Source organism: Macrosteles quadrilineatus, unplaced genomic scaffold (assembly GCF_028750875.1).
Source record: "Macrosteles quadrilineatus isolate MER2022 unplaced genomic scaffold, UCM_ALF_1.0 Scaffold_7__1_contigs__length_78375512, whole genome shotgun sequence".
Taxonomy (NCBI): domain Eukaryota; kingdom Metazoa; phylum Arthropoda; class Insecta; order Hemiptera; family Cicadellidae; genus Macrosteles; species Macrosteles quadrilineatus.
In genome coordinates, this window is record NW_026542600.1 from 47,329,678 (window position 1) to 47,343,104 (window position 13,427).

The following is a 13,427-nucleotide window of genomic DNA, read 5'->3' on the forward strand; positions in this document are numbered from 1 at the left end:
GTTATAGCGCATTCCCTATATGGGAAATTTGGTAAAAGATAAAGTTTTAGAAACTAAACATTAATAAGTCAAATATTTCGTTGTCTTTCGTTTGAGTTCCAAAATGGCGTTGAGAACCTTGGTATTTGTGGTGTGAGGAAAGTGGCCCTTGAATCAAGTATGAGGTGGAATGGCCGTCAAAGAGAACGGATTGAAACTCAAGCAGCCAGGTATATCAATTGATAGGTAAACACTGTACAAAGGCAAATGCTTAGCGCTTGTGATTGCCTTTTCATCATATAAAGGTCCGAATAATATTCCATTTGAAACCAAAATTGTTAAAATCACATTATTATTTTTATCAGCTGATTTTATTTGGATTATACACAGCCAACGGTCATGAACCAATATGTTTTTGTAGGATATATAATAGAAATGTATATAATTGGTAATAGATTATTCAATAATATGCACTCATACATCTATTGGTAATAAAGGTTTATTCATCAGGTTTGCATAGCTTAATTGTATTATGCAAACTCTTATTATTTAGTTATTGTATCTTCTGACCAAAAAACTGAAACAACATTGTAACTCAGTAAATTATTTGCTACATTACGAGTAACAATAAAAATGCTATATTGTAGCACAACAACTATATTCATCGTTTATACTCTACGCTGATTATCTAGCTAAAATGTATCTTAATTATTCTGGAGTATCATTTAATTAAAAAATATCAAATAATATTATTAACACATCTTTTAGCTATTCCAACTTCATAAAATTGTTGAATGTTTTGTTTCAAAAAAACAAAAATGTATTGGTAATTAAATCAACCCCTAACATTCTGAAATATTATTGATATTACTGTGTTTTTCAAAGGCTGTATAATTGTAACATATATTTTTAAACATCGTGTTAAAACAATTTTCTTATGTAGGCCTAATTATGGAGGAAACATGACGCAATATATTTATATAGATTGAAATTAAAATTATGATATTAGTTTGAAAATAATATTGGAAAGGCTGACCAACGCAAACAAAATCATGGCAGTTAATGATTACTATTACACAAATTACAATAATTTGGTTCCACTTTGTACACAATCATTAACTTCAGCTAGCATTTTCAGGATATTGTTTTGTAAATCGTGTTAAGGGCGGTAGATTAGAACTGTATAAATCGATTCTGTGTTAGTAATGTTATCATTTCAAGATGCATCTCTGCTATCACAATAATATAAATGGATAAATTGATATTAAACAATTTTACATCTTGTCCATCCCTAAATATTTTTTGCCTAAAACCTTTTAACCGATACAAGCGATAAAGTTAGAATGTTCTTGGCTAATTTATATATTTTTAAGCTACAAGGGGGAATTTTTTTAAAGTGTGAGTGATGAACAACTATGCAACTATATCTTCAAAAGATCATGTAATTGTTGATAAACCAGATATACAAATGTATAGTCGTTATTAAGGTTGTTGTTGAATTAATTTTTCAAATTTTTTTGCGAAAAACCTATACACACCAAAAAACCTATACAAGCTTACATTCAGTTCAAATATTGAAAAATACATTAAAGTATCGTTGGTAGTTTCACCCTTATTAAGTAGAGGTCTACATTGTATTTCACTTTATTCATCGACATCTTACCTATTTTTTTCACCTGTAGGAGACAAAAAACTGTACAACCAACTCTTAAACCTTAAAGATTAAGAGACTTAAACCTCTGACACTAGTTCTTAACTAAATAGAATATAGTTAGTTAAAAATGCGGAGTAAATATTTCAATACTCGTTAATAAACATAATTAATAATTTTGAAAATAACGAGGATCTATCTAAACAAGATTGTGGGCAGCTTACCGATGAAAATCACCTTTAGGAGCTTCAAAAGATGAATACAACATCTGTTCAGGCTTGTTTTATTCAAATCTTTTGAGATCTCGCCTACACCGACGAGCGTTTGAAGTTTGTGTCTATAGGTTTATCTTTCAAGTGTTTCTCTTTCCGAATTCTGATTCACTAAAGGCTCGAAATATATTTTATTTTTGAGAGGAACTATGCAAAAAACACACGACATTTTATATTGATAGATCCTACCAATGTAACCTTTTTCAAATATGCTTTTTTAATACTATAAAAGCATCTTTTGTGTATAGAATTCAGGTGTCCCTTGAAGTTTCTTATTTTTCCGTAATATTTGGCATTGCAAAAGAATTTTTAAGGGACATCTGAAACAAAACTAACAGCGTTCGGTCAACAATGTGTCTAGTCGACACCCATGTGAGAAGGAACGATAACCAAGGGAATTTTAAAGTCTAACCTTGATACAACGAATCTCGATATACCGAATATTCAGCTCGGTCCCCTCAGATTCGTTATACACCTACCGAGGTTGTACTGTAGTTTGTACAATGTGGGCTGCCACCATTCCGAAAGATGCTCTCTAAAAGGTGCCACTAATACTAAAAGAAAATTCTGTGGCTATTTAAATTATTATTTTGACGTGTCAAAATGACTGATGAATTAAAACGTTTCCATCGCAGTACAATATATTAGAGTTATTGACATGTTCCTTAAATAAGAAACGGATCTTGTTACCAAATAAGAATTTGCAGCCATCAAACAAAATTCTGCCATTCCCTATAAATATAGCTGATCCCCTATATGGGGAAATTTGCTAAAAAATATCAATTTCCAATCATTTCAATTTTTGTTAGGACAATTAACAACCCCTAGGGCCAATGTAAGCGATGGAATTTTCCTGCCTCGCCCTGTATTTTCAGACAGACAATTTTATGCTGTAAATTGGGCTAAGATCTTTGAGGGACTCGAAATATTGTTACAAAAAACAAGGATTCTCAAAGAGTATTTATAAACAAAGAGAGAGTAATTCAAGCAGTTACATAATCGGTAATAAGTTTAGTCAAATTAGTTGTCCTAAAATCGTCTTTAGTTTTTATTTCGAAATCACTCCTATAAAAACTTGGCACCTGCTCAATTTCAAATAACAGGTCCACTAGTACAACGTAATTACCTTACTATAGTCGGTTCATAAAATGTTGGCGGATTTCCGTCCCACTACTTTTTTTGCTTAATATATACGTAGCAGCTGACTAACGTTTTGGCAAATCTCAGCTGTTGCATTTTTTTATTATTATTTTTTAAGCAGGAGGGGATAGATTTCTTCTCCTAAAACTGTCTAAGCTTTGTGAAAGGTATAGTCTAAGATTTCAAGAACACACTTTTAAAAATAGCCATAGGGCCGAGTTTGTTCAGTTTCGTTAACCCCAGAATACTTTTTCTACATTAAATAAACAATGTCGAAATAGGAATTAGACAATTTAAAAAACAACACAGTTATGGGGAGCTGACAAAGCTGAATGAACTCGGTCCTTTATTGGCTATTTAAATAAGCGTATTCTTCAAATTTTACACCAGTAAAATAATGGTGTTGTAGGCCTACTAGTTAACCAGTTACTCAAATTCGTTACAATTAGCCTACTCCATCTTTTTATTTTTACTAAAGAAAAAAACTTTTACCATTGCGATCCATTCTAAGCAGTACGATAATCCTATTACGACTTTGCTAACCCTACTTGCATCTTTATAACATATAATTTTAGTAAAACGAAAAATGGATTACAAATCAGCATCTATTTTCATAATTAAAAATCTAAAAGCTTACTAATTTACATGTAAACATGTTTGGTATTATTTATTATTTTACTTTTAGTTGCGTATAGTTTATGGTCCTAATTCTTTTCGCGTAAAACCCCCCGAACAGGTTTTATGACCAACCCTAACGTGAGGGATGATACTCAGAATATATTTACCTTTATTATACAGGATGCAAACATTACTTGAATCGGAAAATAAAATATTCTGTTCAAAAATGCATTAGAGACAAGTTTAAATAATTTAGTACTGGGAATTTCAAGTGGTGTACAAGTAGTATCTGGACATACTCGAGGATCGGGCGCCATTTAATTGAATCAGTTGTGTGTAAAATAAGTTTATTTCATAATGCCTAACCACTATGTTCCTAATGTCGACACCAGTGGCATTTTTATACGAGAGTATGCACAGTTTGTACTGAATTAGCGCTTTTAGGGAAAGCGGTCCAAACCCATAATTATGTGTTGTGGATTTACTGGGAATTGAACCCGTCCCTCCTTAATGTTTTTTTACAGATTTTGCCCTTGAGCCAATTTTCAATACTAGCGTATTTTGCATTAAAAAATATTTGTTTCTACTAAAGTGTTGTAGTATAAATGTTTGTGGAGAAAATGCCAACAAAGTGTACATTTAAAATCCCCATGTTATTCATTTGATAGTAAAGTGACTGTTTGCTTTTTTGTGGATATACAGGGTGTTCTTTTTTTAACTTGCTTCCTTATTTATGTAAAAACTGCAATAGATAGAAATATGAAGTTTGCGGGAATCATCTATTGACGTAGAGGCCACAATTGTTGTGAATTCAATGTGAAGTTCCAATTCACAATTTATAAAATTTATAAAATTTTAAATTGCAAGGTATTTTGACATATCAAATGAAAATTAAAAAAGAAAAAGAAAAGCGCAAACGATTTTGATAGGATTTACGTAGATACCTCTAGTTTGTTCAATTTTTTTTCTTTATTCATGCCCTCTCATTTTATATATTGTCAAAATGGGAAGCTTGCAATTTAAAATAAGGGTAGGGTGAGGAAGGGGGCGAATGGGAACTTAACGTTGAAATCACAATAATTGTGGCCCCTACGTCAATAGATGATTTCGCAAACTGCATACTTCTATCTATTGCAGTTTTTATATAAATAACTAAGTAAGTTTAGAAGAAAAAACTCCCTGTGTTTTGTTTAGGTTTGGCCAATGTAATTATTTAATACCACACTATTAGCATTTTTCATAAAAACAATGTTTCCCTGTAGCAGCAAAACTATGCAATCGTTAAATCTTATTTTTTTTAATAACGAATAATCTTGAAATATTAAGGAAATATTTCAGTCAAAATCCAATCAGACATGGAAAATTTGCTTAGTCTACAAGTTTGCTGCATCAGGGGTATTGAAACATCTATTCAGTTTAGTCAAACGTTGGTTCTTCAAATTAAAGTATCTTTGTTATTTCTTTTACCTATATATTGTGTTTTGACTCTAAGTAAAAAAACTTTAATGATAAGAATTGGTAGTTGGAGGAATTTATAGCTTTTTATTATCCATACCCACATTACTTTCATAAGGACCATTAAACAAACTTGAGCTTCTTCGTCGTAAGAAGGAAATGTTTCCTGTGTTAAGCCTGTCTAATTAAAGGCACCTGGCTGTCAAAATCACGGTACTTCAAAGACTTTGCTCCGACCACACTGGCCAGTAATTGCCATGCCGTTATACTCTAATCACAGGTTTTCTTCCCTTTACCTTGGTTAAAGGTATTTTCTTAATAGTTTTGTAATTTATTTTGCTATTTAATTGTCGGGTAAATTGTAAAGACTTATAACGTATTTCCTTGTTACACAATGAACAATGACAACTAAATTATTATAATTTATTATCATTCATGTTGATAGCCCCACGGTTGAGTTGTTATGTGAAATAAAAACTATCCTAAATAGTATGTAAATGAGTATTATTGGTCTTTTAAATATGTTGTAAAGAAACATACGGGTTTCCTTTTGAATAGATTTCATAACGACAACTAAATGTTTGTTATTGTAAAGAAACATACGGGTTTCCTTTTGAATAGATTTCATAAAGACAACTAAATGTTTGTTATTGTAAAGAAACATACGGGTTTCCTTTTGAATAGATTTCATAACGACAACTAAATGTTTGTTATTGTAAAAAAACATACGGGTTTCCTTTTGAATAGATTTCATAACGACAACTAAATGTTTGTTATTGTAAAGAAACATACGGGTTTCCTTGTAAATACATTACGTAACGACAACTAAATGTTTGTTATTGTAAAGAAACATACGGGTTTCCTTTTGAATAGATTTCATAACGACAACTAAATGTTTGTTATTGTAGAGAAACATACGGGTTTCCTTTTGAATAGATTTCATAACGACAACTAAATGTTTGTTATTGTAAAGAAACATACGGGGTTCCTTGTAAATACATTACGTAACGACAACTAAATGTTTGTTATTGTAAAGAAACATACGGGTTTCCTTTTGAATAGATTTCATAATGACAACTAAATGTTTGTTATTGTAAAGAAACATACGGGTTTCCTTGTAAATACATTACGTAACGACAACTAAATGTTTGTTATTGTAAAGAAACATACGAGTTTCCTTTTGAATAGATTTCATAACGACAACTAAATGTTTGTTATTGTAAAGAAACATACGGGTTTCCTTGTAAATACATTACGTAACGACAACTAAATGTTTGTTATTGTAAAGAAACATACGGGTTTCCTTTTGAATAGATTTCATAACGACAACTAAATTATTGTTATTGTAAAGAAACATACGGGTTTCCTTGTAAATACATTACGTAACGACAACTAAATTTTTATTATTCACCTAGTAAGTGTGTTATTCTAAGGAAACCTAAGGGTTCCTCTGTAGAAACGTATCGGCAGCTAGATGTTAATTTTTGATCAAGGATATGTAAAATGTAATATGCTGTTAAATCTCCAAGTGACATATAATATTTATGGTATATATAATGGAATGAATTTCGTATGTTGACATTGCACGTGTGAGTTGTCCTACATATTTTTTTACATATTGTTTTTTACATATTTTAATGTAGAGAGAATCTGTGTTCCTTTAATCACGGTATTTTTTATCCGCAATAGTTAAACAAGTTAGTTAAACAACTAAATGTTTGTTATTGTAGAGAAACATACGGGTTTCCTTTTGAATAGATTTCATAACGACAACTAAATTATTGTTATTGTAAAGAAACATACGGGTTTCCTTGTAAATACATTACGTAACGACAACTAAATTTTTATTATTCACCTAGTAAGTGTGTTATTCTAAGGAAACCTAAGGGTTCCTCTGTAGAAACGTATCGGCAGCTAGATGTTAATTTTTGATCAAGGATATGTAAAATGTAATATGCTGTTAAATCTCCAAGTGACATATAATATTTATGGTATATATAATGGAATGAATTTCGTATGTTGACATTGCACGTGTGAGTTGTCCTACATATTTTTTTACATATTGTTTTTTACATATTTTAATGTAGAGAGAATCTGTGTTCCTTTAATCACGGTATTTTTTATCCGCAATAGTTAAACAAGTTAGTATAAGAAATTAACAAAAACTCCTCCCAGGCCATTGAAACCATTTATCTGGGCGAAGTTGTTTTAATGATTAGTAAAATTAAAACCACGTTAAAATGTTACATGTGAATTTTCCACGCAAGCTAATAATACTGGCAAAATACGCTAAAAAATTTTTTGTTGATGCATATCTAGTGTTTGTAAAACAATTTTAAACACTAAATGGGATGAATCGATTAACATAAAAATAATAAAATCCTTGATAAAAATTAACCCCAAGAACATTATATTGTTTTCAATTATTTTTATTTGTAAACAGTATAATGAATTTGTACAGTATTCGTATTTGTAGTGTTTTGGAGGAAATCAGTATATGTTTAAGGGAAAGAGATTAATTTGTACATATTGACGAAAGGGGTCTTGTTGCTCTTGTTGCTCTCTCATGTTGCTCTTTTTTTAACATAATTAAAAGCTTCATGTTTAAAAAGATGATTCAATGTCCCATTATAACCTACAAAAATTTATAAGATATTAAATAGGTTATAACAATGTATTCATTAGTTTTCAACCCTTATTGCATTAACTTGGAAAGAGTTCGGTTCCTTCTTAGATGTAACGAACGATTGTTCGCACTTGTTAAGATTGTTTTTGGAAAAAAATTAACTCTATCTTTCGAGCTTATGATCACTACTTGCTTATAGACGGTGTACAAACATTTACTGGACCGGTAAATATACTTTTAGTCTTAGGGTAGGAATGAAAAACAAACAGAAGTAGTCTGTTAAACAAGTAATCATTGTTTCAAAATGTTATCATGATTTTGCAATGAATTGAAAATATACCTCTACATTTTACTCTCAGACGTATTTTTAGAGTACCTCTTAACTGAGGTAATGGAAGCACATCGTACGTTTTACGATTCAAAATGTCCCGTTTTAGGGCTATTGGTAAATCTGCTATGTTCTTAAAAAAGTATCATAATTTATGAATGTGTCTGAGGTTCAGTAGCGATATACTGTTTCGAGTAACAATATTCACACAAATCTATGTATAATAGCTAAATATAGGCCTACTGTAATAACCACTTTAAAAAAATATAGAATCCCGGTTTTTTTTAGATTAATCTCCTTTCCTTAACCTTTTTAATCTTAGGTGAACTATGACTATAGTTAATAAGATCCATTTATTTTACGATTTGATAATATCAATATCTGTAAACTGTTGCTAACACAATATCAATATCTGTTGCTTTGTAAATTTAGTCTTAATTACGCTAATAGATTATCATTTACCTTTTATTTTCATTCCATTATTCCTTTTTTAGTACATAATTTTAAAGAATGTACATTGTACTACAGCACTTTTTACAAAATTTGTGTAACGGTTGTTAAGAGATATAACTATCGCATGAATAGTGTACCCGTTAGAGAATCTCCTTTCTAATATATTTGAAAGCTCATCAAACACTTTTAATGGAAAGTGGTCCAAACGCATTACGATTTTTTGGGTGTGCCGGGAATTGAACTCTTGCATCTTAAAAAGACTTTTTCAAGCCTATTGAATATACAATTTTAGTCAACAGTTAATATTATGTGTTAAAGGTACAACCTGTAAAATAATGTTTACAGTATGTGGTTGGTTTTAGGCATAATTCGAAGGGGTAGAAAATAAATTTTAAAATAATTAAGATTCTATAGTCATAATATAGGTTTTGTCATATTGCTGCATAACATGTATCGCGTTAATTATAATAGCTATTTTTGATCCTGGTGCCATCAAGTATTAGATGAAGTCTAATTGGTAATACAAATTCGTTAGAGCTTAAACATTTTGAACAGTTATTAAAACGAGGGCGCAATCGATTATTTCAATAGCAATTATCGATCATTACTATCGATTGTAAGTCATTATTAAATATTTTGACGTTAGATTATTGTTGCATTAGAGTACAGAAAACACGGAACTTAAAGATGTATTTGTTTAAAAATATACTCCAAAATAAAAAGGGATTTTTTTACTACCGGTTGTAGTCAACTGTTGTCAACTACTACGTAACGACATGACGTATGATACGTAACGACTATCTAAAAATATTACTATAAACATTTACTACAAAATACTGAGTAAATGCGACAACTTATCATCACTCCCGAAACAGCTGATTGTTCATCGTAGCAATGAAGTTATGGAAGCCATGATGAAAACAATTGTTGGAAGGTAACCATGTATAATTTTACGAAAGGTAAATAACTAAGCGAAATATTTTGTTTTTATATGACTACAATTACACTTTAACACAGGACCCAAAAGTGGCTATTCCAGCTATGTCGTCCAGTCTAGGTTTGCCTCGCCCGTTTTACTTGAGCTCATTATGACCTAATTACTTTCTGTCCTAACTTGCCATATTAAACTAAAAATTCTTATTCATAATTTTGATGATGACAAATTGAAAACCAAAACAAATACTCAAAAAATTTCAGATTATCCATACCGTCCTAAGACATATCTTTATCCGGTGATCTTAGTAACCGCATGTTACTTCAACAAATTTATTATTATTATTTGCATTTAAATCCTAGCTAATCGGCAGCTTCTGGAATACAAATTACCTATTTGTCGATTGGCAATACTAAAACAAGTTAGTTTATTATAAACAGTAAACACAACAGAAAAATACAACAAAATTCATAACATTAGGCAGACGAATTTTCAATTTCAGACTTAATGCCTAAAAATATTTAGGGTAGTATATTTGAAACAGTTTTCCATTCCTAATTAAAAATATTTAATTTTAAGATTTGATTATTATTGTTTGCTAACAACAATGATGTAGTATGTTAAAAAGTTATTTCTTTTCAACCAAATTTACCAAAAAAAGTTATCATTTTGATAACAACATGTCATATTGAAAATAGTATGTGTTATAATCAAATTTTGTATTTCTAGCAACCCTGCCATTAATTCTTGTAGGCCTAGTCATTATCTTTAGTATAACTAGCAACAATTTTATATAAATTATTCATAGCCCATAACTGATATATTAATAGATGTTAAACAAATCCTTGTAACTATTAACTGATTAGCTATTAATATGTTTTTTTTTTACCAAGCATACCCTTGCATTAAAAAAACAAGCAATTTATTTTAAACATTGCATAAGTAAGAAACTCTGTATTGTTAATGACACATTAGAAGTTTGTGGATATCCAAAAGAGCAAATCAGTTGTTGGATCCGGAAGGGCGGAGGGAACTGGACGCAGGATAGGGCACCATATGTTCTGGAGAGCACCTACCTTAGAGCTCCGTCAACCTTCTCCCTCCACTCACTATCGAACACTGGAGTCTGGGAATGGACCGACCGGGGGCGAAGTCGCCCGAGGAGTCGAGGCACGGACCGGCGCGTCGCGCACCACCACAGTCACACTCTCAACATTCTACATCGCGTCGCGCACCACCACAGTCACACTCTCAACTTTCAACATCGCGTCCTGCACAACCACAATAACAATCTCAACTTTCTACATCGCGTCCTGCACCACCACAATAACACTCTCAACTTTCTACATCGCGTCGCGCACCACCACAGTCACACTCTCAACATTCTACATCGCGTCGCGCACCACCACAGTCACACTCTCAACTTTCAACATCGCGTCCTGCACAACCACAATAACAATCTCAACTTTCTACATCGCGTCCTGCACCACCACAATAACACTCTCAACTTTCTACATCGCGTCGCGCACCACCACAGTCACACTCTCAACATTCTACATCGCGTCCTGCACCACCACAATAACACTCTCAACTTTCTACATCGCGTCGCGCACCACCACAGTCACACTCTCAACATTCTACATCGCGTCGCGCACCACCACAGTCACACTCTCAACTTTCAACATCGCGTCCTGCACAACCACAATAACAATCTCAACTTTCTACATCGCGTCCTGCACCACCACAATAACACTCTCAACGTTCAACATCGCGTCCTCCACCACCACAATAACACTCTCAACTTTCTACATCGCGACGCGCACCATCACAGTCCCACTCTCAACTTTCAACATCGCGTCCTGCACCACCACAGTCACACTCTCAACTTTTTACATCGCGTCGCGCACCACCACAGTCACACTCTCAACTTTTTACATCGCGACGCGCACCACCACAGTCCCACTCTCAACATTCTACATCGCGTCGCACACCACCACAGTCACATTCCTATCTTTCTACATCGCGTCGCGCACCACCACAGTCACATTCCTATCGTTCTACATCGCGTCGCGCACTACCACAGTCACACTCCTAACACTCTACATCGCGTCACGCACCACCACAATCACATTCTTTACATTCTTCATCAAGTCATGCACCACCACAGTCACACTCTTAACATTCTACATCGCGTCACGCACCACCACAATCACATTCTTTACATTCTTCATCAAGTCATGCACCACCACAGTCACACTCTCAACATTGTACATCATGTCGTGCACCACCACATTCTCGTGTATATTAAGTCCGTATTAAACTTCACTTCGCGTACAAAAGCCTTCTCTGATTTGCATTGTATGTGTTGGCACTATTAAATTAACATTACTTTTAACACTAACTAGTGTAAAAATCTTAAAAATGGTGAATGTGTACAAAATATGTTAGAATTTCAAGTATAGCCAATTGGGCCTAATATTGACTGGTGTGACTGGTCGTAATTAATTTTTGTTCTACTTTCATACACATCTCCTGTGTATGCAGTTTATATCTCTGCCTTGCGAAAATGTACAGGAGTAGTGTATATAACCAAACGCTTTGGAAGGCTTATTTTACTTTATTCACGTAATAAAATGCTAATCAAGCTATCTTTATTTAGTTCAGTATGGAAACGATCAAATCTTTTACTTAAATACAAAGTCTTCCCTTTACAATGCTATAAGTACTAACATAGTAATACGGCATACCCTTTATCGACCTTTCCATTGTAATAGCTCAGCGTCGCCCTGGATTCGACCTTTGTCCTCGCTCCAAGACAATTTCATAAAACTAAGTAACAGAGAGGATTTGAACATGCGCATTAATCTTTTCGAATTACTTCCAACTCATTTATGTTCTGACGTGGTAACCCCATTCCCTTTATTAGGCTAGCATCCGAGGGTACTTAATCTTTATTCATTCCCATAGCTCTGAACCGGAACTAGGCCTGATCGTTGAAACATTCATCTTAGAAAAAGCTTTTGTAATTAGGTTTTCTCCGCTAATTCATTTTGCAGTAACAATTGTTAATTGTTACATTTATTTGAAATTTGTCATCGTGCTGAGGCTAAATGTCGAAATATTTTTCTATTTGCAGTTAATACAAAAAATCTACAGTCATAATGGATTAACTAGGTGTACAATGCAGTTGTCTGTTTGCAATATTGAGTGGAGCTAGCATATTAATCCAATTATTTTCTAAAGGCGTTGCTAGGTACATCTGTTTCTCGTAAATTTGATAAATACTTGCAGTATCAATGGTATATTTGGTTCACATAAATGGAATGTCTATTTTCAGTATCCAAAGTTAATTATAAGTCTGGTTCACGTGATGGAACCAAAGTCAATGTTTCATCTGGGTCTCATAAATTAATTTACTATTTGCAGCATCCAAAGTCAATGTTACGATTTGTTCACTTAAACGGAATGTCTATTTACAGGTTCTAAAGTCAATGGTCTTGTTCAAGTAAACTAATTGTTTACTCCATAGTCCATTACTAATAGTCCATTTGGTTCACATAAAAAGATACCTATTTGCAATAGCAAAAGTCAATGGTAGGCTTACATCAGGTTCACTAAAATGGAATGTCTATTTGCAGTATTCAAAGCCAATGAATGATGCGTAAGGTTCATTTGATTCGCGTAAATGAAGTGCCTATTTGCAGTATCCAAAGGTTATGGGCCGTCTGGTTCACGTCAATGGAATTTATACTTGCAGTGTCCAAACTCAATGGTATCTTTGGTTCACGTAAATGAATTGTCTACTTGCACTATCCCAAATCACTTTTACACCTGATTCACATAAATAGGAAATCTAATTGCAGTATCCAAAGTTAATGGTCCATTTGGTTCTCATAAATGAGATGCCTGTTTCCAGTATCCAAAGTCAATGGTAGGCTTACTTCTGGTTCACTTAAATGGAATGTCTATTT

The 13,427-nt window shown here is 32.8% G+C and overlaps 1 protein-coding gene across 1 annotated transcript; it reads left to right on the top strand.

Annotated features, from left to right (window-relative positions):
• The first annotated feature begins 10,512 nt into the window (after window positions 1–10,512).
• Window positions 10,513–11,775, top strand: LOC128998957 (uncharacterized). The gene has a single exon (XM_054425312.1). The coding sequence runs from the start codon at window positions 10,513–10,515 to the stop codon at window positions 11,773–11,775; it is 1,263 nt and encodes a 420-aa protein (XP_054281287.1).
• Window positions 11,776–13,427: the final 1,652 nt, after the last annotated feature.

Excerpts from the sequence above, each read along its gene's own strand:
- LOC128998957 (XM_054425312.1), top strand. The coding sequence starts at position 10,513 with ATGTTCTGGAGAGCACCTACCTTAGAGCTCCGTCAACCTTCTCCCTCC.